At 53.9% G+C, this 26,878-nt stretch overlaps 2 protein-coding genes across 3 annotated transcripts; both read left to right on the top strand.

The window, feature by feature from the left end:
- Nucleotides 1-1,185: 1,185 nt before the first annotated feature.
- Nucleotides 1,186-13,518, top strand: CANT1 (calcium activated nucleotidase 1). 2 transcript variants are annotated; one of them, XM_080924398.1, is made up of 5 exons: nucleotides 1,186-1,262; nucleotides 2,599-2,679; nucleotides 8,595-9,253; nucleotides 11,113-11,316; nucleotides 11,808-13,518. In XM_080924398.1, exons 3-5 carry the CDS (start codon nucleotides 8,617-8,619, stop codon nucleotides 12,176-12,178), a joined length of 1,212 nt encoding a protein of 403 aa, XP_080780524.1. In that variant the 5' UTR covers nucleotides 1,186-1,262; nucleotides 2,599-2,679; nucleotides 8,595-8,616; the 3' UTR covers nucleotides 12,179-13,518. The 2 variants fall into 2 exon arrangements, with proteins under 2 accessions (XP_080780524.1, XP_080780525.1); XM_080924399.1 differs by lacking the exon at nucleotides 2,599-2,679 and having other exon boundaries at nucleotides 1,216-1,262.
- A 4,352-nt stretch (nucleotides 13,519-17,870) lies between these two features.
- Nucleotides 17,871-26,596, top strand: LGALS3BP (galectin 3 binding protein). Its single transcript, XM_080922346.1, has 6 exons — nucleotides 17,871-17,982; nucleotides 19,883-19,956; nucleotides 20,998-21,189; nucleotides 21,315-21,446; nucleotides 22,486-22,738; nucleotides 25,243-26,596. Exons 2-6 carry the CDS (start codon nucleotides 19,905-19,907, stop codon nucleotides 26,330-26,332), a joined length of 1,719 nt encoding a protein of 572 aa, XP_080778472.1. The 5' UTR covers nucleotides 17,871-17,982; nucleotides 19,883-19,904; the 3' UTR covers nucleotides 26,333-26,596.
- Nucleotides 26,597-26,878: the final 282 nt, after the last annotated feature.

The following is a 26,878-nucleotide window of genomic DNA, read 5'->3' as shown; positions in this document are numbered from 1 at the left end:
ACTCTGCCATTTCATGAAGGTTAAACTGGGCAGAACTGGGCAACGTATTATTTAGAGCTGCACAGCTGTGCTAAGTCTGCAAAGGAAGTCAAGAGAGAGATGAACATGAACACAGCATTCTGGACCATGCCTCCCGTTGGAGGTGTAAGGAGAGAAGCTGAGAATTGGAAGGAATGCCTAGGGTGCTTTAAAAATCCTGAGAGCAATCTGATATACCAGGTGGAAAAGTTTTAAGAAATAGAGGGTGGCTGATTGGGACTCGATTTGATCTGTCAGGAAACATCAGCGAATTCAAAACCTGCCTGCCAACCTAAGTACAGAGGCAGGAACCCGGCACATTTCCATTTTTTTTTTTTTTTTTACATGTAATTTAGTATATGTTCTACCGTTACTGTGTCCCGAACGACATCGGTGTCTCAGTGGAATCACATGAATCTATCAATAACTGTGGCTTTTGGACAGAAAGGGGTGGAAGAAAGGGTTGTTTTTCACCGTATGGGGTTTAGGTATTTTGAATTAGTCCCCACTGTGCATTGGTCCCTTCCCAGAAGGCTTTTGGGAGACCCGGAGATGAGACTGAAGTCAGTAGACAGGGCTGACGCACCATGGCTGATGAGGGCCTTTTAAATGAGTCCTGCTATGACACCGCTGTCTAGGACTGAACCGATATCAGGATGCCTGTTCATACAGCACAGAGCTCAGGGCTAAGCAGGCCAGGAAAAGAGGAATAGGGGTTGTTGATTGCAGTCGGCGGCAGGAGCACACCACCATCCTGGCTGTGGAAACTGGTCAGCACTGGCTATGGCCAGCTGGAAGAACTCAGAAGAGGGTCTGAGATCTAGGGCGGCATAGAGGAGTCCTGATTCCTAAACTTCCTGAGACGAAGGCTGGGAGGACCAGGCAAAGAACCTTGCACCTTCAGCTTTACCCTCAACTACAAACAAACCCAAGCCCAAGCGAAAAACTACGACTCCCAGAAGTCCCGCAATCACTGCGCAGGCGCAGAACAGAGACGAGGGGAGGAGAGAGGAAGACACATAGAGCAAAGGCTGCCGGGAAGACGTGGCTGTAGGCCGCTGAGCGGAACAGAATGCAACGCAGGTGCAGAGCAGAGGCTGCCGGGAGCGCGCGGCCGGAGTGGGGCGCAGGCGCAGAGCAGAGGCTGCCGGGAGCGCGCGGCGGGGCGGAAGTGGCAGCCCGCCCTGTCCAGCCCTACGCAGGTAGGCGGCAGCCCGCGGGCTCAGGAGCCAGGCTCTCAGTGGGTGAGTGACGGCGCGCCCGCGGCCGGGTGCCCTCCCTCGCTGTGTTCTGGGTCCTTTCGCCACCCGCACCCGTCCGACTTGGCCCCAGGCTCCTCAAACTCCCCCCGCAGCTAGGCTATGACTAGTGCGGGACAGACAGACGTCTTCCCTCTCTGGCTAGTGTGGGAGACCTCCCCTCTGATGAGTGTGCGGTGCTGTACCCCTGAGAAGCAGTGTGATACTTCCTCCTCTCCTGACTAGTATGCTTCAGTTGCCTCTAGCGACAGTCCCGTCACTTCCCTCCCTGCCTGGCCTGGGCAGGGCCTCTTCAGTTTGGCACTTGATCACCTCTCTCACAGACCCACCTACCCGCCCCATCCTCCCCTGTAACCGCCCACCTCCTTGCTCCTGTCCTAGCTCTTGCTATCATCCAAGACTGGACCTTCCCCTAGGCAGCATAGTGCATAGTGCACTATCATTTTTTACTTCCCAACTATACACACTATCTGCCCCTTCGGCATATCCCCTAGTCCCTTTCTGCACATACAACCCCAATCTCGGCTAGCTTCTCCCAGCCTCCAAGACTGGCATCCCCTGGTCCCCCCTAACAGTGCTTCCTGCCCTAGCACCCATGACATTCATCTGCCTCCAGTAAACCAAGCACCTTCCTGGAGTCACCCGGGAGCACCTCAGTAACCAGTTTGTTTCCCAGTTCCATCTCAGGACTATATACTGGGAACCTGGTCTATGGTGTCAGTGGGGCCTGGCTGACCAGAATTTACAAGCTGCAGAGACTTCACGGGAGAGTGTGTACTGCAGTAGCTGCTTTGGGAGCTCCTTCTCCCTGCCCCTCTGTGGGGCTTGACTGAGGACCATCCTCTGGACTGGGCCACAGACCACAGGCTAGCAGTCTTGCTGGCACCTGTGAGCATAGACCCGTTCCTTCTGGATAAGACAAGGGATCTCTGTCACATAAAGCCCAGAGCATCTTCTTTTGGCTAGAATTCTGGGTGTTTTCTTGCTTTCTTTGTTCTTTCTCACCTCACCTGTTATCAAAAGGTTAATGCTCCTTGCAACTAAATGGACTATATTGCCCCTCAGTCCCTTTACCACGTTAATACCTTACATGGCTAAGCGTCCTTCCCTTTATGGTTGCAGCGTTTACTTGTGTAGCCTGCAGCTCTGTGAATGCATTGGTTTAAGCTGTTGGTACCTCAGACCATTTTATACCAGCATGTAAAATGCACAACATCCTCTATGCCTGCTGAGCAGCGGGGACAGGAGGAGAGGACTAGAGAGTGATAGAGGCAGATGTCTCGTTGTCACCCACCTGACTGTTGCATATGTGTCCCTGAAGCTCCCACAGATATGTGCAACCCTGTCATCTGAGCCTCAGAGCATCCTTCACAGTGTGGCTGCCTTCACGGTGTCCACACAGGTAGGTATCTCAGTGTGTTAGCGTTTGCTCTGGGAGGACAGTAGATGGCTTCCACACTCCTTGCCCTCTCTGTCAAGAGGCATGGAGATACTTATTAGAAGTGTTGAGAATTTCTGGAAAACTTGTCTTAAATGCCAACACTGAAGGAGTTAAAACCCTGTGTACTGACTTAAAGACTTTTCATATTGACTTTTCATCAATACAAGATAGATTGACTAGGAAAATAATAACCCTGATCCTGGAGAAGTCCACATGGAAAGGCATCAGGGTTCCTATTGGTGGCATTTCTCTTGAATTTCCCACCCCCTATCCCCCATTTCTCTTCAGTGAGCGTAGCCGTTAAGTGCTTCACCTTTGTCTAGTGTGGACAGGGCCACAGGAAATGAGCTAGAAGCTCAAGCTCCTGTGCACTGAGGGTGAGCTGAGAACCATCAGAATGGTCCTGAGGGTCTTCCCTGGAGCTAGTGTCTGGGGAAGCTCCAGGACAGTGTTTGGGGTGTCACTTTGACCTGGAGGGCAGGCCTCCTTTGCTTAGTCTCTCCCTGGGCACTGGGGATAGACTACACAGTGGTGGCGGTGGCGGCACTGATCCACAGATGCAGGCTGGTGAGGGACTGGTGTGAACTGTGATGACCCCTTAGCCTGGGAGCTTGTTACACTGCATAGGAAGAGAGTTAAGGCTGGAAATATCTCACCAGGAAATGGGGGGGGGGGGTTCCCACGGGAAAATGGGGTCTCAGGACCCTTAAAGCTGTAAGAGGGAGGCAGAAGACCCAGGAGGGAACAACTGGGAAGAACCCTTGTCGTCAGTATTGGTGGCTCTAAACAGGGAGGAAGGGACCACAGGCAGGGAGCGGGGCAAAGGTCTGGGAAAGGAAGCAGACTTTAGGTGTGGCCCAGTGAGGCCAAGCCAACCTCTCTGCAGGGCTGGAAATAACAGTGTGTGATGTTTCAGCGGCTGTGTCTGCAGTAATTAGTTACAGCCCCAGTGACACCAGCACACTCCTCCTGAGCTCCATGTAAAAACAGACCGAAAAGCTCAACTGTCCCAGTGGTACAGAAGTTGACTCAGTGTGTGTGTGACCCTGGGGTGTGGTGCAGATGTCAGGGGTCCTGGAGCCACACTTAGCTTTAGAAGCATCTGAGCGTGAAGAGGAGTGGCCTCTGCCATCCTTAGAGCACACATTGGCTTTCTTCCTCATTTCCTGGGACTGTCCGCCTGGTCTAGTGGGGAATGGAATCCTGAGGTACAGTGCTGAGCTTGGCAAAGCACAGAACCAGGAGCCAGGTTCCATGTCGCAGGGCCTAGTGGTGACTACACAGGTCTGTGCTTCCTCAGGACCCGCCATCGGAGGCTGCTGGGAAGCCTGTCCATCTGCCTCCGTCTTTCCCATCAGTCAGTGCTGGCCATGGGCTTTGTGCTGTACCGTGTAGTAAGGAAGCAAGCTTCAAACTGGACAGAGTAGACATGTGAGGCCCGTCCACCCTGTTGTGGGTGGAGGAGCTCGTTCTTCAGGAGGGAGGAGTGGTAGCAAGAGAGTGGCACCAAGAACCACCCTTTCTTGATCCTGGAAGGGAGGAGTCAGCTGCCTTGAACCTGTTTGAGCCGCCACCTCTCACACAGGCCACTTGTGAAGGAAGCAAGGAGACAGGCCACCTTGGCGTAGTTCCACTCCAAGGGTGCCCATGGAGGTAGGTGCCCTCTGCCCTTGCTCTTCCTAACAGCTCCTGGATGCACGGAGAAAAACACTTCCTCTGTGCTGCTTATCCTTCTGGTCATCTAGAAATGTCCTTTGGAGTGGACAGATGGATCTGTGTCTCTCATGAGGAAGTGAGGTATGGCCTGGCTGTCTTATGCCCAAGGCTAGTTAGTGCTTCAGCACCCACTTGGTAAGGGGTGGGGAGGAAAGGAGACACGGTGCCATGTGGCACTGGAGCGGGGTTGGCTCAGGAACAAGAGCACTGCAGGGCACCTCTGAGCTGGCGGAGAGCCTGTCTGCAGGCTGGGGCCAGTGCCTTTAGCCTGGAGGGAACCCTGACTTTACAGCTCAGGCCAGGACCTCAGGCCTCAGGCCAGGCAGACCCCAAAATGATCTCAGGGTTCCTGTGGGGACTAGGAGGAGGCAAGCCCAACCCTGTCCTTCTATGGGACTTTTGTCCATCTTGTCCCTCAATACCATGGGCCCCTGTCTTGTGGCCTTGGCAACATCTACAGCCACAAGACATAGTCAGTCTTAGGCACAAAGCAGCCGGGGTTTGAGGACATCAGTGAAAAGGCAGCTGGAGGAAGACCAGGGGAGGGGTATCTGACAGGGATGTTCACTGAGGCTTCTGGAAGGCTGGCTGAAGTTTCTAGAAGCCTGCTATTGGAGAAATAGTACCTTCCCTCCTTTAACCAAAGATGCCTGAACCAGTGGTCCCTGTGCTTCCTTTGCTCCTGGAGAGTCTTCTTGGTCAATCCCTTCCCTTGATGCATGTGTTGGCCTGGGTGCAGGTGGTCCTTGGGCCACTGTAGGGGTGGGGGTGGAGTTGTTCTTAGGGTGCTAGAAAGAATGACATACTGTCATCTGAGGTGGCCTGTATCCTCACACACAGGTCTAGAGAGTCACTGACCAGAAATCTTGGTCCCATTGTCTCCTCAGGCCCAAAATTAAGATGTTTGTAAAGGTTCTAGAGGAAACTCTGTTACTTTGTCCTCCAGCTTCGAAGGCTTTCTTGGCTTGTGGCCATGTCAACACTTCAACCTCTGCCTGTGTGGTCATGTCGCCTTTTCTTTTACTCATTCCTCCCTGCCCTTTGTAGAAACACATGTGAAAGCTCAGCACTCAGGAGGCTGAAGCAGGAGAATTGTCTTGAGTTCCAGATCAGACTGTAAGAAAAGAAAAAAAAAGCCGCCTTCCATTTCATTTGGGTCCACTTGGACAGCCTCCTCCCTGAAGCCCTCAGTCACTCCTACAAAGTCTGTGCCGGCCTGGAAGGCTCCTGGACAGGGGACAGTAGTAGTCGCCCACAGGAGGGATGCCTCGCTGGGCGAGGACACATGGCCAGAGGGGGACTGCACAGTTAAAGAATGACTGTCCTGCACTTTCAGGAGGTCCCAGATGGCCTTGTGTGCTCAGAGGACACATATATCCAGGTGGAGGGAGCACATGGACTCTAGATTGTCAGAGCTGTTCTTGTCTGGAGCTATGGTTTGTGGGAGGCTGGCGCTCTGCAGGCTGTGACTGTTAAGGAGAGCCTGTAGGTCAGAAGAGGTCAGGCCCCTCTGCATCTGGCTTAATTGTCAACAGGTCTGGGAAGGATGCTGGGACTCACATAGGGAAGTCATTGTGTGACAGCTCTGACTGCTCAGTGGCAGAGCAACAGTTTGGACTCTGGAAGCCTAGGTGAGACAGGTGAATGGCTGGGGACAGGAAGAAGTTGAACTGGCAACTAGGTGTGGGAAAGAAGAGTGCAGATGCTCTTGAGACAGTCCCGGGGGCTGGGCAGCCCTTAGTCAAGCGTAGAAACTTCTGCCCAGAAGCCTATTTGACACCAATTAGCCTGTAGTCAGGGGAGGTGCCTAGGTTACAAAGATACCTAGAATAACGAACATGGGACCTGCTAGCCCCTAGGCCAATGAAGTCTCCCTGGCTCTAGGACAGTGTCTGGAGAGGTGCAGCCCAGGCATGCAGACCTGGGCCTAGGGCTGCATGAGGGAGGAGGAAAGGTCAGGAGTGTGATGTGATGTTCCTGAGGTGGGCAGGGCGCTGCAGCAGGCCTGGGGAGACTGCTTCTGAAGACTCCCAGATCCTCTGTTCACAAAACGAGTTGAGTGCCTGGCCTCTCTAGAGGGTGGTCCAGGAGCACTCATTAGCCAGCCAGGTAGACAGGATGGCTAGAAACTAAGGGAGGGATGGACAGCCCATAGATCTCTTCCTGAACAGAGATGTGGGGATATGAGCTGCATCCCACCTCAGCTGCTATAGAAACTCCTTGGAGCAGGTGAGCTGCTGACTTGAGTCAAACAGTGAAGGCATGTGGTGACTCACAGGAATGCGGTTTTGAACAGGGACACGTTTGAGGGTTCCAGAGACTAAGGATGGTGGTGTGTTGTGGTGTTTCCACTCTACACAGCAGTCGTGTGCTTTGGGCCTGTGGCTCCTGTAGGGCTGCTGAGTAACTTGTTCATCAGGGCCTTGGTCTAGAGCTGCACACGTTCAGACCAACCTCACCATGGTGCTGATCTGTCAACCCTTCAGCAGGCCCGTGCTGATTGTCTCTTGGCTGCTAGCTCAGAGCTGGGTGGCAGAGCTGGAGCAGGAAGCCCTGACTTGGTGAAGCTCCCCACTGAAGGAGAGCAGACAGGAGAGTCTCCCAGGACTCCTGGGTGTGAGTGAAGCAGCCATGCAGGGCAGGTATCCTGGGCAACGGGATGGTGTGAGCTTGCTCTGGAAGTGGACCCTTATGTTAGGGCCAAGAGAGAGGACCATGGAGCCATACATAGCAAGTAGTGCTGGCGGGGGTGGGGGGGCAGGGGGGAGCGGGCTCTCAGGAGAAGAACTGCAGAGGAGCTGGGGGACTGCTGGCATGTTTGGGTGAGCAGTCATCATGCAGATGGGACAGACCTGCCAATGGGGAGCTACTAGGGAAGGAAAGGATTGAGGCTACTTCTTGACACTGACAGTCTGAAGTATAACATTTACACCTGGTTTCCATGAGAATTTTGACTGCCTGGTAGTGTTTGTGGTGGCCTCAGCTATTCCTGAGGACTGGGTTAGCCACCTTGACGTTGGAGAGCTCAGACTTATATTCTGAAATAGTGTCTAAGGTGCAAGTTGGAATTGGAGCGTGGCAGTGTTTGACCCTTGGCAGGTCCGGGATAAGGATACAGCACTGATATCCTGGGTCTAGCCTCTGAAGTCATGGCGATAGAGAGGAGTGTGAGGCAGAGCTGAGTGAGTCCCGAGGAGGCCCCATCAGCATGGGGTGGAGGGAACTTTGGGGTGACCAGTTCTGCATCCTTGCCTACTGGTCATAGCACAGCAGCCCCAAAGTGCACAGAGCCTTCTTTCTCCTCCTACCTTTGTTGTGAGCAGCAGGCCCTGCACCCACTGTTCTCCTTGGACCTGACCCTGGGCACTAAAACCTGAACACGTCCAGGACCGGTGACCGACAGCCTGGGCACAGAGCGCCACTGTAGCTGCTGGACACCAGAACCTTGTAGTTGGGTACATGAGCACTCCACAGACCAAAGCTGCTGGAGCCCCAAGCCCTCTGAGGTGCCCGGGGATTGCAGTGGCTGTGGCTGTAGCTGGTATGTTTGCAACCCATAAGGGAAATGCCATGCTACATCCGGAGGAGGTGGAGGGCTGAGAGCAGCAGCGGCTGTACCTTATGGGTGCCATTCTGAGCTAGACACCTTCACCACAGCCAGCACTGGCCTGGAGGCTTTGCAGCACTGAGATTTTGAGCTTTGCTAGGAGCAGGCAGAGCAGGCAGTGGGTGCTGTGGAGGTGGAATTCCCAGCTTCCTCTAGTGTTTTGGGCCTGGAGCCAAATACACCCCACGTTCATAAGGTTAGCAACAAGCAAAACAGTCACTGTACCAAAACCAGCAGCAGTGCATTCGCACTGCCTCATGTCTGCATTGAAACACTGCAGAACCTGCCCAGGAAGTAAAGGCTCCTGGGCCCCAGGCTGCTCTGAGAGGCACTGTTGAGTGCTGGGCCCTGAGTGCTGATAGGTCTGGAGTCAGATCTGCATCTCCTTCACTAATGCTTCCACTCTGACTACCTGCTGGGGTCAGGGTTCAGCCCGGGCAGCACTGCCAGGAAGAGCTGTGTTTCCTGAACGAGGCTGAGTGAGCCGGTGGGACTCGGCCTGGAGAAGTGAGATCTTCCGCAGCTCACTCACTGCTCTCCTCTCCTGACTTAGGTCCTGTCCAGCGTGCAGTCTGATGCCCATCCAGCCCTTTGACCAGCGGGAATGGAATGAGCCTATGCACTCGCTCCGGATCAGTATAGGGGGCCTTCCTGTGCTGGCATCCATGACCAAGGCCACAGACCCTCGCTTCCGGCCCCGCTGGAGGGTGATTCTCACGTCCTTTGTGGGTGCTGCCCTCCTCTGGCTGCTGTACTCCCACCATCAGGCCCCAGTACTGGGCAGGCCCCCCACCCACAATGCACACAATTGGAGGCTCAGCCAGGAGCACATCTCCCATTACAATGACACCTACCCCCTATCACCCCCACAGAGGACTCCAGGTGGGATTCGGTACCGAATTGCAGTCATTGCTGACTTGGACACGGGGTCCAGGGCCCAGGAGGAAAACACTTGGTTTAGTTACCTTAAGAAAGGTTACCTGACCCTGTCAGACAGTGGGGACAGGGTCAGTGTGGAATGGGATAAAGATCATGGGGTCCTGGAGTCCCACCTGGCAGAAAAGGGGCGGGGCATGGAGCTCTCCGACCTGATCGTCTTCAATGGGAAACTCTACTCCGTGGATGACCGCACAGGGGTCATCTACCAGATCGAAGGCACCAAAGCAGTGCCCTGGGTGATCCTTTCTGATGGCGATGGAACTGTGGAGAAAGGTAAGTGAGCCCTTTGCTGTGGGCTGAGTTCTCAGCTGCCACATTGACCCCTTCCTGCTCTGACAAAGTAGCTTAAGGGAAGAACAGTTTGTGACCCATGGGGAGGCATCCTAGGAAGCAGAGATGAGGCCGCTGTCTTTTGTCCCCAGGCTGTGGAGCTACCTAGATCAGGGTGGGGCTTCCTGCCCTAGCTAATAGTCTAGAAGCTCCCTAACCCGCATGCCCAGAGGTTTGCTTCCATGGTGATAATGAATCCCACCAAAGTGAAAGTGACACTCAAGATAATCACAGACAGTGATCCAAGTGCTTGTCAAAGACCCTGCACCCAGGCGACCCTTGACTCAGCCCACAGAGCCTTACCAGGCTTGTGTGAAGCACCTCTGAGCTGATGAAGCAACTGGGAGCCTGCTGCTGAGTGGGAAGCCCTTTTCAGAGTGAGCTAAGGCTATGTCCATTGCTACCCTTACCTCTTCTAGACTCTGGTCCATGTCCGTCTTCAGAGTTGTCCCGGGATTGTACAGTATGACTCCCATCAGGTGGCTCACTGACATCCCAGGCTCTAAGCTTAGGTGTTTGGGACCACAGGTCAACTGCTGTTCCTCACCAGTACAGGGGTCTGTGCTGAGCAGCAATGACTTCTGGGAACACAGTCTGATATTAGCTTCATGTGTAGCAGGTAGTACTCATTGCTTCCAACAAGATAGGGGACAGAGCTATCTGAGCCTTGGGTAGATCTGATCTGTGCTCACAGCAAGCTGAAGACCACTGAGACTTCCTGCAGTGGAAGGAGGGCTGCAGTAATCCCCCACCCCCTATGCTGTCTGCCTAGCCCCGCCTCGGTGATAAAGTCTGTCGTGTTTGTCCAAGGTTGGGGCTCTTGGGAGTGGCCGTCTCCGCCCAGGTACCTTGGCTCTGTTGCTCACCCATTTCCTGCTTGTAACCATGACCGTCAGCATTGTAAACTTGTGTTCTGTGGGGCAGTTCTTCCTCCTGCATGGGAAGAATACAATAGGATGCTTGTGGCTGAGCTGTGATCATTCCTCCAGAAGGGTCAGTAGACTAGCAGATGGGACAGGTCCTCATGGAGGCAGCTCAGAAGACCCCTGAGGTCACCGGGGCTACCTGGCACCAAATCAGTCCCACCAGAGCCACTTCAGGACATGTCAGATGCTGCAGTCCTGCAGCCCTAGCTTCCCAGGGGCTAAGGAACTTGTGGAGCGTTGGAGATAGCATGTTTGGGAATGCTAGGGAGGAGAATGTGCTGAAACCACGCAGGCCTCATCAGCAGCCTGCAACAGGAGGCTTGCATAAAGTCAGTTGAAGGAAGCTTTGGAACAAATGCTCTGAAGTAAAGACAAGGGTGGAAATGATCACTGCCTCATCCTGAAGACCCTGCCTTTCTGCTGTCTTCCAAGCCCTGGCCAGTGAGAGGCAGGTAGCCCTGTGGTTAGGTGTCAGCTGTGGCCCTCAGGGGCAGATAATTGCTGCACACAGCCTGATTGAACTTGGCAGCTTGAACTGCTGCCGCACGCGTGGCTCCTGAGGCTGCTGGCATCACACAAGAAGCGGGGTGGGGCTGCTAGCCCTCCGAAGCTGGAGGGTGGGTGGAGAAGGAACACAGGAGGCTGGGAACCATCTAGTGTGGTTCCAGAGCTGTTACATGGCGATGGGGCTCTTAGAAGAAAAGGGGTAAGGATGTGGGCTCTAGGACCCAGCCTCCAATGAAGCTCAAGGGTAGTAACTTCTGACACCCCAGTGACTGAGCACCACTCCCGACACAGCTGAGAGAACACAGGCAGGAGATGGGCTGGGCGTGGGGAGTAGACCAGGGCCTCAGGCTCGCCCTCTTCTTGCCTCAGGCTTTAAGGCTGAGTGGCTGGCTGTGAAGGACGAGCACCTGTATGTGGGTGGCCTTGGCAAGGAGTGGACCACCACAACAGGGGAGGTGCTGAACCAGAACCCTGAGTGGGTGAAGGTGGTAGGCCACAGGGGCAGTGTGGACCATGAGAACTGGGTGTCCAGCTACAACGCCCTGAGAGCTGCCGCAGGGATCCGACCACCAGGTAAGAACCTTCTCTCTACTGGCCCCCAAGTATGCTGCTTTCACAGCTTGCTCAGTTTTGCTGATGACAGTGATTCGCCATATCCAGTGAGCCATTTGTTTCTGTTTCTTGCTAGCTTTAACAGATGAACCCTCATCCGTAGACAGTGTTCCTAGCTTGGGGCCCTCATAAGCAGAGGAGGAGATAAGTAGGCCTGAGCTGTCAACCCCTGGGCTCCAAGGAGTGTGATCTTTGAAGGAAACTGAGTCAGGTGTGGGGCAAAGACCCAGAAAGCTCTCCCATGCTGAAGTGGTGGGCGGTGCTTCCCTCAGCCTCTTTTGTGTGCCCTGTGATGAACACAAAGGGAACAAGAGCAATGCAGCTGGTGAAGGCTGCAGACCCTGCAGGGACACGGCAGCCAGTGCAGACTCAGTGTAGCTCCATGGTTGTCCCGGGTGGTCGAGAGCAGGTGGCGTGTGCTGACTGTGGGTCTGTCTGTACTGCCACCTCAGGCTACCTCATTCACGAATCCGCCTGCTGGAGTGACACACTGCAGCGCTGGTTCTTCCTGCCTCGTCGGGCCAGCCACGAGCGCTACAGCGAGAGGGACGATGAGCGCAAGGGCAGCAACCTCCTGCTGAGTGCAGCCCAGGACTTCAGGGACATCTCTGTGAGGCAAGTGGGGGCGCTGGTCCCCACTCATGGCTTCTCATCCTTCAAGTTCATCCCCAACACAGATGACCAGATCATCGTGGCTCTCAAGTCAGAAGAGGACAATGGCAAGATCGCCACCTATGTCATGGCCTTCACGCTGGACGGCCGCTTCCTGCTTCCAGAGACCAAGATTGGCAGTGTAAAGTACGAAGGAATAGAGTTCATCTAGATGAGTAAACTCGCATGCCCAGTAGGCGAGAGCGGGTGGCTGTGCTACACCAGGACTCGTTTTCATAAAAGCCGGGAGCACTTCCACTCGTTTGCTTCTTCTTTAACTAAGAGCGGTGCCTGGCTAGAGCGCTCCAGAATAGGGCGTTCCGGAACAGGGAGCTGAGCCCAACCCGCTGAGGAACTCCGGGTGCTCCGCCCACCTAGTCTCGTTCTGCACTGCCACCTGCTGGTATGGATTGGTCACTGCTGCAGGGACCATTTGAGCCTCTGGCCTTCAGAATCCAGCCATGCCTTTCCTGGTGTGTGACCTTTCCGTGAGTTCTCTGTCCCGTATGTGTTTTGAAAGCAGCCAGGTGTTAAACCCTAGCCTAACCCGGGAGTACAAGACGGTGTGAGGCAGGCCTGCCGGACAGGTACTTGGAGGCTCCCCTTCGTCCCATGTGACCCTGGCATTCCACACTCTGAAGACCCCTGGAAAGTGAATGTTTACATGGCAGGGTGAGAGTCCACCCATTGGTAGACACCTGCCCACACTCTGAAGCCACTCTAGCACAGGATTATTTGTGAGCTGTTCATAACTTCATTTCTCTCCTCAGGAGGATTTTGCATTGTACAGCCTTTTAAAGTCTGAATTATTAACTTATTTTTATTAAAGCAATTTCTTTTCCTGAAGACCAGAGTCACTAAACTACATCACACAGTGAAGGTGGAGTTCCCACATCTACTTCTGGGAGTGAGAGGATTGTCCCCACAGCCACAATGACATCAGCTTTTACAGAAAGGGTCCTGGGATCCTGGGCCTCTGCCTTCCAGCAGCTTCCAGAAGCTGCCATGCCTTCTCAGTGGTGGCTGAGGGAGGGCTGCATCTGACTAGAGACTGGCTCTCACTGGCTCCTGCTGGGTGTTTAGAAACCTTCCCTTCAGGGGAGACTCACTGTTTTCTGCTGTCTTGTTCTGTCCATGTTCAAAAGAGCCAAGGCAGCAGAGTGAGGCTCAGAGATTGTCCCATAGATAGCAGCCACCTTAGCTGCCTGCAACACCCTTAGAACAGGACACAGGTACTGCTGTGGGCACGGGTCCTGATGAACATCACAAACCCCTCCACAGGAAGCTAAGAGAGCCACTGCCCCTGGGCCTGACTACCCTCAGTCTGACAGGCTGTCACTGACTTGTGCTGAGGTCTTGGTGTACTTGTGCTGGGAGCTTAGCCAACCCTCCTTGATGTGTGTCAACTGTGTTAGGTTGTGTGATTCTGAACTGAAAGAGATTAAACGAGAGGCCTGGGCTCCCTTGCTGAGGAGCCTACCACACACCTTCCTTTCCCTCATGTGAACGTAATGATTGTGTCTCTCTGTCTTGTAAACAATAAAGTGTCAGGGGAATGTGGTTCTCTTGTATGTGTTGGCTGTTGCCAAGGGCTCTGCCTCAGAATGTCTGAACAGGTAGGATACAAGCCTTGTGATCATGAAATGGCACCTCCCCTCTCCAATGAGGCCCGGGAAATGAAGCCCTGTCCAGGCTTCCCACCCACGCTTGGTCTGGAAGAGCAGTGTGGAGAGACTGGCTCCAGCCCCGGGCTGTGTCCTGCTCCTTCTCTTCCCACTGTGGCTATTACTGCGGTCAGAAGAGGGCGTGAGGAGCTGGAGTCTCCACAGCAGTCACAGTAGGCCAGGCTTGGCAACCCAACCTCAGAACCCATGGTGGAAGGAGGGAACTGATGACCCAAAAGCTGCTCTCTTAACCTTCACATGATCCCTGTGGTATCTGTTCTCTCTCTCTCTCTCTCTCTCTCTCTCTCTAACACACACACACACCAAATACCACATGTACACATCTCTTAACTTGCACATGATTCCTGTGGTATCTGTTCTCTCACACACACCATATACCACATGTATACATGCGTGTACACACACCATATGGGCTAGGTGTGGTCCTGCCCATTACTGACCCAACACTGTACCTGGTCCTGGCTCCTGGGCTGTTCGGGTAGGTAGTGTGAGAAGTCAGACCATGTGGAATCCTTCCTGGAGACGAGTGTCTCCTCCCGCTGGCTCCGGGTCTTTCAGGTGTGAGAACCCCTGGGAAGTCCCATTTTCCTGTGATCTGTCACCTCAGTTGTCTGTAGGCAGCAGGAAGGATGCAGATGTCTCTCTGTCTCTTCCCTGTCATCCATTTTTTATGCAGAAGATAGGTCACCCCCAAACCACTGCCCAGGTCTACCTCAGGGATATGTTCTGTGGCCGGAGAGGAGAATGGGCCTGATTTCCAAGGCTGGGCACAGGAAACCACAGGTGCAGAGCGAAAGAGATGAGGGGACTGGAGGGGAGCCCCATGTCTTCTAGGAACTACTTATTTAGGTTTTGAGGCAGGGTTTTTCTGTGTAGCCCTGGCTATCCTAGAACTTGCTCTGTAGACCAAGCTGGTCTCAAACTCACAGAGATCTGCCTGCCTCTGCTTCCCAAGTACTGTGGTTAAAGGTATGGCCACCACCTAGCTGGACACATCTTTCTGATGCTGCTATTCTACTGGGGTCTTAGCAACTTCACAGCTGCCTTGGCACCGAGGGTCTGTGACTTGCTGTGCACACGATGGGATGGGACCTGGGGTCTGCTATAGGTCACTGTGGCTCTGACCTCTTCAGGACATTACCCTGGAGAGGCCTTTGTGACCCTCAGACCCCTGTGGTTAAAGGGGAACACAGTTTGGGGGGGGGCAGGATAGCCAAGCTGTCATGCCTTGCCCAGGGTAACTGAAGTGGAAGCAGGGTCATCTTCCCTCATCCCCTCAGAAGTCTCCAGATGCATCACGTGCGTCACCAAGTGGCTAGAGGGATCTGAATGTCCCCAGGGCCTGACCCCTTGGGAAGTCCCCCTGTGTCACAATGTCTGGGCCCATTAACCACCCATCTGTTGGTTTTGGGATGGACATAGGGCTGTGGTTCTCAACCTGTGGGTCACGACCCCTCTGAGGTTACACGGCAGATATTTGCATCATAATTCACAGCAGTGCAGACTTGTAGCTAGAAAGCAGCAATGAAATAATTTATGGTCGGAGGTCATCACATGAAGAACTGTATTAAAGGGTCTCGGCATTAGGAAGGTTGAGAACCATAGAGCAACTGGGTCTGCTGCAGACTACACACCCTATGAAGGCCCTGCCTCTGTGACCCAGCATCCTTTCCTCCAGGAGAAGCCCAGACCTCAGGCCCCAATTGATTAATGGGCCTGACCCAGGATTGAGGCACCAAAGAGACTTGTTGATTCCTGGGGCCACTGGGGAGTCCAGGTGCTGACTGTCCTCTCACCCCTCTTTCCCAGGGGACACCTCCACTCTCCCTTTCACATTCTTAGCCAAAAATGACACACATTAGCTAGCCTCCAGTTCAACAAGCTTGGACACAGAGCCAGGTCTGTCATTCCTGCCTGTAGTGTTCTGCATGGGTTTCCCAGGATGACATGACCCCATAGCCAATGGAATTGTCACATCCAAGGGAACCAGTTCTCCTTGAGTGTCCAATGCCTGAGCTCTAAAGATCAACACTTTTTGCTGAACCCAAAGGGGCTGTACCCCCAGAACTCACTGGGGCTTCCAAAAACCACCTGGCCAGCCCAGGTTGAGCTGCACTGACTGAGAACACAAGTAGAAACCAAGACCTGTTTTCTTGTTGTTGTTGTTATTGGTGTGTGTGTGTGTGTGTGTGTGTGTGTGTGTGTGTGTGTGTGTGTAGGAAGGAAAATGGGTGTAAGCCAGGCAGAGCCTGTAGTGGTCTGAATCCTAGAGAGTCCCTGAGGCCAGTGTGAGATGGTATTACTGAGTCAGTTGTGTATGGGAGCCCAGTGTACCCACCCACCAGCTACCGCCTGGATTTAGTTCTCCTGGACCTCGGGGCCTTCCTCCATGTTATCATACCTGGGACAAAGAACTCGAAGCGCAGGATAAAAGAATTTGCCAGATCAGAATTGCTGTAAACGTTTTATTAAAGGACACTTGGGAGGTGGTGCTGGAGAGAAGGCTCAGCTGATAGAGAATACTCCTTGCACAGAACCCACATGTAATTCCCAGCACACACATGGCAGCTCACAGCCATCTGTAACTCTGGGAAACCTGACACCCTGGCCACCATATGCACATCATGTGCACAGCGCATTTACATGCAGGCAGAAATGCTCACATAAAACAAATGAACCTTAAAAAGAAAAACAAAAGAGAGGTAGACACCAAGGACAGAAAGACAACAGCTAGATTCCTGAACCATACACCTGAAAAGGAACTGGGCGACTTTATACCAATTCGGAGTCACCTGGCTTTGCCTCCTGGGCCATTTGTGTCACAGTAGTAAACCTATGGTTTTATGCAGCTGAGGACCTGCAGGGAGCTGTTGGGAACGAGGCCATTGTATAAACATAAGCCTGAAGACATTTGCTTTTCTTTATATGTTTGGAAGTTTTGTCTGCATGTCCATACATGTACCACGTGTGTGCCTGGTGACCATGGAGATGAGGAGAGGGCACTATATCCTTTAGAACTGGGGTTATAGGTGACTGTGAGCAGTTATGTGGGTGTTCGAATGGAACCTGGGTTCTTTGCAAGAGGAACAAGTGTTCTTAACCACATAACTATCTCCCCGTTCTCTTTGAATTTCATATAAAATTTTTACATTTATTTACTGTGTGTGTCCACGTGCATGCACATGCATGCCATGGTCAACATGTGGGGGTCAGAAAGACAGCTTACAGGAGTCAGTTTTCTCCTACAGTGAATCCCAGGGATCAAACTCACAGCGTCACGATTGGCTGCAAGTACCTTTACCTGCTCAGCCATTTTTATTGGTGGTAGTTTTGTTGTTGTTGTTGTTGTTGTTTTTGGTTCTTTGTTTTTGTTCTTTTTTTTCCCTCCGAGGCAGGTCCTTTTTGTAGCCCTGACTAACCTAGAATTCACCACATAAACCAGACTAGTTTTTAACTCTCCTCCCAGTTAAAGGTGTGTGCCGCCATGCCTGGTTAGCCCTACTTCCTAGTGTTTTTTTTTTTTTTTTTTTTTTTTTAAATAGGGATTGTAGAAACCTTTTAATATTTAATTTTTAAAATTATGTGTGTTATGCGTGTGCTTGCATGAGCACACTTGAGTATGTGTGCCTACAGAGTCTGATTTTTCTGGAGCTCAGTTACAGGCTGTCCTGAGCCAACCAACATGGGTTCTGGGAATTGAATGTTAGGTCATGCTCTTAACCAGCAAGCCACCCTAGCTCCTAGCCCTGCATCCTGCTTTTGGCCTTTACGTGTCTATTCCTGTCCCTCAGGACCACTCTGTGGCCCACATACCTTCACTCTGACCATGGAAGGTTTGTGCATAAGGGCAGCCAGCCTCCCCAGGTCCAGGAAAGGATTGTACAGCCCACATGCACACTCACAGATGCTCTGATCTGAGCCTCTGCGCCTTGGTCCACTTGAAGCATCTTTTCGCCATTCCCCAGGGTACCTGCCTGGCCAGCCTGGACATGTATCTGTTCAACCTCAACACAGTTGTTTTATCAGCTCGGCACCGTGCACTTGGGTGCCTGCCATCAGCTCCGCAGAGCAGCAAACAGAGGGCTATTAGCCTTGCCTACAGCCAACCCCAGATGCAGCCTCTGTCATGTGTTTTCTGGAAATCGAAACTAGACTAGGTTTACAAAGCATTTCCTGGGACAAGGCTGGGGAAAACCACATGGTGGGGCCTTTTTCAGCTGAACAGTCTACAGAAAGCTTCCAGTTGCAGCCAGCAAGGAGGCTCCAGGACCTTCAGCAGCTGCCTCAGTAGGTGAGTGCCTGTCTCCTCCCCCGGGCGAGTCCCCACTCTACACAGCATGGTTTCTGGCGGGCCACAGAGCACAGGAGCACCTAGACCTGCAGGGCCTCTGTACAGTCAGGCAGGAAGTTCACTGGACAGACAGCTGAAGGGGTGAGTGAGTTACAGTTCATCCCTCGGCCATACCTACACAGTGGGACTGAATGAGCCAGCATAGTCAGGCTTGTCCCAACTTCCCACACAAAAGACTGAGGCAGACACAGTCCCTGTCATCCAGTGGACAGCATGGACAAACCTATGCCCACAGCTTAAATCATTCATGGTGGGGGTGGGCACCCAGTGTAGTTTGCCTGGGACTCAGGTTTCCCAGAACCCAGGCCTCCTTGGGATAAAACTGGGGTGATGACCTCAGCCTCTACCAGGGTCCTTGTGGTAGAAGATGGGTGGCCATCCTGGCAAACCCTAACCTGGGCTCACTAGCTGTGTGATCTTGAGTTGGTTGGCTCTCTGGCTTCAGCTTTCACTTGGGATTTGGGAACTTGACTTTGAGTTGTGTATTGTTCTGGGTCTGTATATAGCTGGGTGCAGAAGGCTGGTGAGGACCAGTGGGGTGGGGGAGGGAGCGTGCCCAGCACTAAGGACCAAGCTTCCCACCCATTCGTGTGTTAGAGGATTCAATGGTCAGAGCTTACGGCCAGAAGGCGTCCCCGGTAGCCAGACTCATCCACCCATCTTCCATGGTCCAGTTAAAGACACAATAGAGAAAAGCAGAAAAAGGAGATTTATTTAATGTGGCCACACTAAGAGTCCAGCAGCCTCTCCCACTAGTGGCCCAGAGTCTATTAGGGAATGTGAACACAAGGTTTACAGAGAGGTGTGCACAGCTAACTAGCCTGCCCTTTGCCTGAGCTGTAAATCCCACAGTGGACCGACATTTCCTGGAGACAGGCTTCCCCTCTGGTTGTCACCAGGCGACCGGACTGCCTGCTCCTTTCAGCATGAGACTCCCAGGGGAATTCCAGTTCCGTCCTTGCTTCTGTAGTTGGGTAGCCAAAGGGAGGGGCACAAGTCTGTCCTAGAATATCCTCACCCCTGCCAAGATGGCTACAAGTGCCCTGGCCCCCTGAGGCCCTGCTCATGGCACCCTGGTGCAGAATGTCTGGGTTAGAGGCTGGTGGGTGGGAGAGGGTTGAGGTGGGGGAACAGTCCTGGTGTTTCTACTGGCCCTGGAATGCCTCCACGGCTGGTCTCTGGGCCCCTAATCTGAGTAACAAACCATTTGAGGTCACCAGCTCCTGCCCAGGACACAGAGCTCGCTCTATAGCACCATTCACACCAGTCCCAAGCTTGCTGCCCGTGGGACTAGGATGAGTCCACCAGGGCTACCACACTTTGCTCTGTGGGTTGTCCCCCTCCTTGCAGGGCCCAAGGGACAATGCCTGGGTGGGGGCACATCTACAGACAGGCAAGAGTCCTAGTGTGTCAGCACCTTGGCAGTTGACCCTGACCCACCTCCCACTCATCCTCAAGTCCTGCTGCAGTGTCTCTTTCACTTCCTCTCGAGAGGTCCCCGTTCCAATCTCATCGACAGCACCCTCCCAGACTGGCATATCTCGTGCCTTTGGGGCACATCCCGAAGGCACTGCCTGGAGATAAGACCAACTGTTAAGGGACAGCCTCTTGTCTATTTCCTGAGTCCTCATTACCAGGAGCCCTCAACCCACCTGCCTCATCCGGGGAGCCTTACTGACCTGTAGGTTGTCATACAGAGCATTGGGGGGGTGCATAAGGACCATCTCATAGCCGTCTGGGTCTTATGCAAGAGGCACCGCCCACAGCACTCTCCTGTCGCAAACCTGCCAGCCTTCTATGGAGGGCTGTTGCCAGGCTAACTCTGTTCCTTCTGTTGCAGGGTTGGGCTTCTGGGCCAGACAATGGCTCCCCTGTGGCTCCTCTTTGTGTGCTTGCTGGCTCCAGGGACCCAAGGTGAGTCCTGTTTGCCGCCCGGATTCTCTCCCTTGTGGATCCTCAGTCATTCTAGATGGTGGTTGGCGCGTGGGCTCTGGGGCTCCCCTGCTCCCAAGTGAAATGCAGGTGTTGGAGAAGAGGCCAAGGAATTTTTTTTCCCATCTTATCAGTGGGCCAAGAAGGGAGAACACAGCCTATGCCGTCCTGGAGCGGGTTAGACTGCCAAGGAGTTCCCCCCCCCGGGGGGGGGGCAGTTCACAAACTGAATCGTGGGTCTGAGAACCTTGGCCATCCTGGGCCCTCAGCTGAGTATCTCTAGCACAGGTGACCCCAGTTCAGGTACCCAGCTGGCCCTGTGAGCATGGGCGGAGACAGGAGCCCCAGAGAGCGAGGTGCAGGACTCTCTTGGCTCTGTCAGACTGTCCCCAGTTCAGGACTGTCCACTTTAGATGAACACTGTAGGGCTGTGGTGGAAGCCATATGTGAGGTGCGATATCAGTGCTGTGCACCCCATTCCTCTCTTACAATGGGACCCCACACCACAGCTCCCTCGACAGCCCCACACTTTGGAAGGAACAAGCAACACTGCAGTGTCCCATTGCTCAGTGGGGACAGTCCAGAGGCCCCAAGGATGAGACAGTTGGCATTGGGTTGTCGGGACATCACCCACCATAAGCCAAGGCGATGTGTCTAGGAACCCAGGGCCCACCTTCCCCCTCAGGCCAGTGTTCCGGAAAGCCAGCAAGGAGCCTCTTCCCCTCCCAGTTCACTCAGTAGGCTGAGAGCCAAGATGTCCTCTTGGAGCAAAAGACCCAGAGCTGAGAGATAGAAAGACCTTACACACACACACACACACACATACATACATACACATACACACACGCTTATGTCACATGGGGAGTTCCTCTTGAAGTGGTTCAAGAGCAACTCCAGAAGAACACTCCACCCTGGCTACGATGACCTTTGCCCAACAAGAGAGCACAGAGCATTGAGTTCATGGGGAGTGGACACGAAGACCAGGCTAGCCCTCCTCTCAGCTGACCTCCGCTCTCCTGACAGGTACCGAGGATGGAGACATGCGCCTGGTTAATGGGGCCTCAGCCAGTGAGGGCCGCGTGGAGATCTTCTACAGAGGCCAGTGGGGGACAGTGTGTGACAACCTCTGGAACATTCTGGATGCTCACGTTGTCTGCCGGGCCCTGGGCTACGAGAACGCCACTCAAGCATTGGGCAGAGCTGCCTTCGGGTCAGGTGTGGCTGAGGTCTCTGACTAATACTCCTCAAGCACCCCTCCCATGCTGGTGAGCAGTCCCAGTCCCTGCCGAAAGTCCGGTCCCTCCTCCAGTGTGGCCCCTGGCTTTCCTTTGTGCCCACAGGAAGGGGCCCGATCATGCTGGACGAGGTGGAATGTACAGGGGACGAGTCCTCATTGGCCAACTGCAGCTCCCTGGGCTGGATGGTGAGCCACTGCGGGCACGAGAAGGACGCAGGCGTGGTCTGCTCCAACGGTGAGCTGCCCTGGCCTCCCAGCATCCAGGGGACGTGGTGGCCATGCCCCTGTTGTGTGCGATGACGTTGAAGTGATTCTCGGTGGCAATGTTCAAGGACACCGGTGCCCAAAGCCCTAACTGCCAAACCCTGACTCTATGGAAACTCTCCATCTCTACTGCCTGAGGCCCAGTGGGAGCTTTCCTTCCTGACTGCCATCCGTGGCTTCCTCCTGGGTGGGGGGACTCCTGGGACAAGCCTCTCTGTCCTGAGTTGGAAAACTGAGGCTGGAGGGTGTTGAGTTCCACAAGGTCAGACATGCTTGGGCACAAGTTGATCTGGGGTGGAGGATCTCAGACTGGGGAAGCCTCACGAGTGTGAACAAGCCATGCAGGCATCTGGGAGGCCCCACTGGCTGGGGAACAGCATGAAACGGAGACCAGAGGTGGTAGCTAGGGGACATTGGGGCTGTGGTGTGAGGAGACACAAGGAGCCAGCCCACCCACTCCAAATGTAAAAATCAAGCCAAACCCATATAGAGCAACATGGTGTGGTATATGGTAATGGATTAGGGTTTGGGAGGCAGGGAAAGGTGGGGATGTGCCACCGAGACATGCCATAGCCCCTTCAGGACTTGTCTCCTTGGAACTGGGAGCCATCAAGTTTTAATGTAGGGTTGCAATGGGACCCTAACTTATCAGGGTTTTCACTGGGCATAGGAGAGTGGCCTCTGCAGTCACTGGGGTGTGTGTGTGTGTGTGTGTGTGTGTGTGTGTGTGTGAAGGATGGGTACAGTCTCAGGTCCGGTGTCTCCTCTAGAGGAAGTGCCTGAGTATATGGTACAAGAGCACATATCCTGAGTGTAGCAGGGCCAGCTGCTGATTTGTGGTACTCAGAAGGCAGCTGCAACCTTCCTTCAGGCCTGTCCCATTCTGAGCAGAGCCAGGTACCAGGATGTCTGGTTCAGATGAGGACCCTGACCCCTGAGGGTCAAACTTAAAGTCACAGAGAAAATGATCCTCAAAGTCCATGCCCTCACCCAGCCTCTGTCCGTCGCAGATGCCCGGGGTGTTCACATCCTGGACCTCTCTGGAGAGCTCCCAGATGCACTGGGCCAGATCTTTGACAGCCAACAGGACTGCGACCTGTTCATCCAGGTGACAGGGCAGGGGCATGGGGACATAAGCCTCTGTGCCCACACGCTGATCTTGCGCACCAACCCCGAGGCCCAGGCCCTGTGGCAAGTGGTGGGCCGCAGTGTGATCATGAGAGTGGATGCTGAGTGCACGCCTGTTGTCAGAGACTTCCTCAGGTAAGCCGAGTCTTCAGCTCTGGGAGTGCCTGGGCTTCACTCCTTACCGCTAGAGCATCCACCATGCTAGGGTGGAGGTGCCAGGTGGCAGGTCTGTCCCACACACTCAAGCACACACACATGCCTGTGCAACACCCACACATACACACTCGCATGTCACGCAGCCACATGCACGCTTCTTCACACTCCACACATCTGCTCTTGCAGACAAATGGTCACAAGTTCTCATATCTATCTACCAAATCACATGGACACACACATGAATGCTTGCTGAACTAGTGTGAACACACATTCACATCCAAATGCTCCCTGTACTTGCATGGAAACATGGAACACTCAGACATCTGAATACTCACTTACTACCTCTACATGCACACATGCATGCACATGTGCACACACACACATACACACACACACACACACACACACACACACACTTACACATCCAAATGCTTCCTGCACTTGGGTGGAAGCATGGAACACTCAGATATCTGAATAGTCACTCACTACCTTTGCATGCACACACACACACACACACACACACACAGTTAGGCATCTAAACACTTCCTGCACTTGGATAAACACATGCTTACCCACCTGAACCTTACTTCCCCGTGTGACTTTGTGTCTATTTGTCTGAGTCACTGTTCTATTGTTATACAGTGACACCGTGACCAAGACAAGTCTTCCAGTGCAAGCATTTAACTGAGGGCTTGCTTAAGCTTCAGGGGGTTTGTCCATTGACATTGTGTCCTGGAGCCTGGCAGCATGGTGACAGGCACGGGAGCAGCAGCTGAGAGCTTACTTCCTGATTCACAGGCAGAGAGAGACTTGAAACCTCCAAGCCCACCCCCAGTGACACACTTCCTCCAACAAGGCCACACCCTAATCTTTCCAGTCACCTCCAACAGTTCCACTCCCTGGGGACTGAGCCTTCGGGGACCATACTTAACCAAACCACCGCTCCCTGCTCACGTACGAGCATCCCGTGCACACTCAAGTGACGTGCACACATGTATTCTCACCCACATTCAGTGCATACAGACGCGTGCATTTTTTTCACTACACAACTCTAAGTATCCTGTCCAAATCACCAGGCGCTGTGCTAAGGAGGTTTTGATTTCCTGACCCAGAACTTCTCCGGCTAGCATTTTGAAAGCAGCGATTTAAAAGCAGAACAATTTATTAAAAGTATTCTCTTTCACTGGTATGACACAGAGCTTTATGGAATAGAAATGTGACATTTATGGGAACAATACTGGCAGTTAAAACCCTTCGCCCCCAGCCTAGTGTGCAGAGCAGGCAGGGGTCCTGTGTCCTGCTGGGGAGGTCTTTTTACACCTCTGTGCCCTGCCCCCAGCTGTGGCCTGAGGTCTGGGCTCTGTGCTCTCTCCCTCCCCCTCTCTGTCAGCCCCCCTCAGCGGCCCTCTGCAGCCATGGATACATGCACCCTCCAGCTGTCCCCCAAGCCACCTGTCACTGCTAGCTTTGGGCCTTTTCCCGCTCCGGACATGTGTTTTTTACTTGAAAAGGATGGCCAGGGATGGGTACCCACTCTGATGTCTAAAAATTAAGACTGGGGGTGTAAGGCATGGGGAGGCATTGGGACATGGGGAGGCATGGGGGCATGGGGAGGCATGGGGGGCAGGGGGAGGCATGGGGACATGGGGAGGCATGGGGGGCATGGGGAGGCATGGGGGGCATGGGGGGCATGGGGAGGCATGGGGGGCATGGGGGCCATGGGGGGCATGGGGAGGCATGGGGGGCATGGGGCCAGAGAGGCACTTGCTGTGAGTGGCTCAGTTCAGCTCCCTTGGCGCTTAGAGCTGCCAGTAGTTCTACTCTGGAGTAGATGAGGATCAGAAGCTAGTGCCAGTCCTTCTTGTCCTCCCTCCTTCAGCAGAACAGGAGGTTGGGGGGCAGCATCCTACTATCCCATGCCCTCCCTGTGAGGTGATTTCATGAAGGGTCTATAGCCACTTGTATAGGGTGGGTCAGGCCAGAGGAAAGAGTTGCCAATCCAGCCTTTGGGGTGCCGTGAAGTCAATGGCAGGGACCCCAGACCTGTTTGAATACTTGTGCACAAAGAGAGAGGGTATCACTGTGGCCTTGGTAGGCTCTGACCCTCCCCTGGCTCATAGTCACATGGAAGCAGAAATGAGGTGACTGAGGAGCCGTTGTCGCCTGACTGGGAGTAGATGCTCAGGGAGAGAGGCTACCACAGGAATCCAGCAGGGGAGCCATGCCCAGACCTCTGCCGACCAAGGCTCGCAGTGACAGCAGAGAGACCAGGAGATGGTGGGAACCCCTCAGGTGAGGGTGTTCACACATGAGGAAGAAAGCGGCTGTGGGTGTCTCTGCCGACAGTCATTCACCTGACATCCCAAAGTTGTTGCCAGTTAACAAGATGTTGAGGATGACCGATGTCTGGGGTGGCAGCCGGCCAGGCACACCCGCTGCGTGGCGGGGCTGGCTCCAGACACCTGCTTCCCTCCCTCTCCCAGGTACTTTTACTCGAGAAGAATTGAGGTCAGCATGTCTTCTGTCAAATGCTTGCACAAGCTAGCCTCTGCCTATGGGGCCACAGAGCTTCAGGACTACTGTGGACGGCTTTTTGCCACCCTCCTCCCCCAGGACCCCACTTTCCGTATGCCCTTGGACCTTTACGCGTATGCACAGGCCACAGGAGACTCTGTGCTGGAAGACCTGTGTGTGCAATTCCTGGCCTTGAACTTTGAGCCTCTGACACAGGCTGAGGCCTGGGTGGCTGTTCCCACCACCTTGATTCAGGCTCTCCTCCCCAAGAGCGAGCTGGCTGTATCTAGTGAGCTGGATCTGCTGAAGGCAGTGGACCAGTGGAGCACACTGACCGGCGCCTCCCCCGTGGATGTAGAGCGCCTGGTGGACCAGGTACGCTTCCCCATGATGCTGCCCCAGGAGCTGTTTGAGCTGCAGTTCAACCTGTCCCTGTACCAAGGTCACCAGGCACTGTTCGAGAGGAAGACCATGCAGGCCCTGGAGTTCCACACAGTGCCGTTCCCAGTGCTGGCCAGGTACAGAGGCTTGAACCTCACCGAGGATATCTACAAGCCCCGGCTTTACACCTCCTCTACCTGGAGTAGCCTGGTGATGGCCCAGACCCAGAGGGTGCAGAGATATCAGTACAGTCAGTACTACTCAGGTCATTATGGCTACAACAGCTACCAGTCCTTCCAGACCCCACAACACCCCAGCTTCCTCTTCAAGGACAAGCTGATCTCCTGGTCAGCCACCTACCTCCCCACCATGCAGAGCTGCTGGAACTATGGCTTCTCATGCACCTCTGACGAGCTCCCTGTGCTGGGTCTCACCACATCCAGCTACTCCGATCCAACTATTGGCTATGAGAACAAAGCACTGATCCTCTGTGGAGGCCACAGTGTGGTGGATGTCACCAGTTTTGAAGGCTCCAAGGCCCCTATTCCCGGTACCCAGGTGACCAATAGCTCCAAGGCCCCCTCCCTCTTTCCCTGTGCCTCAGGGGACTTCAGCAGCTTCCGTGTGGTCATCCGCCCCTTCTACCTCACTAACTCCACTGACATGGACGTGGAGTAGATGGTACATCTCAGTGGTGGGAACTCAGACATTCCTGTGTCCCCTCCTTGGCTTCCGGCCTCTTTGTAAGCACCTACAGCAACCTGCTACCAGATTTTCCTTAGCTTCCACCGTCTCTATGAGTTTCAAAATGTACTAGAAGGTTTCAGCCAGCACTCACTCAGGGCCAAAAGTCCCAGGTCTCCCACTGCAGGCACAAGCAGGTTCCGTCCTGTGGGATTTCCTGTGCCTATTGCAGTAGCCCCATCTGTCACGGTCACCAATCTGAAATCATTAAAGTCACATGTGCTTCTCACGATGTTTGTTCATCTGTGTAGGGTGTGTCTCTGACTCCCCTCCTGTGTTTGGAGGGCAGGTGAGCTAGGTTCCAGGGGACAGGGAATGAGACTGTAAGCCCATCAGGGAGACTGACAATAACAGGCAAACATCCCAGCCCTGGACCAGGACCACCACAGAGGAAGAGTCGGGTGTAACCAAGGATATTGAGCTGGTGAGCACAGAGCTAATTCGGCTGAGAAGGGGCCGCTGAACTGGGACTCAGAGGCT

This window comes from Micromys minutus (genome assembly GCF_963924665.1).
Source record: "Micromys minutus genome assembly, chromosome: 10".
Taxonomy (NCBI): domain Eukaryota; kingdom Metazoa; phylum Chordata; class Mammalia; order Rodentia; family Muridae; genus Micromys; species Micromys minutus.
This window is presented reverse-complemented; position numbering and strand designations above follow the sequence as displayed.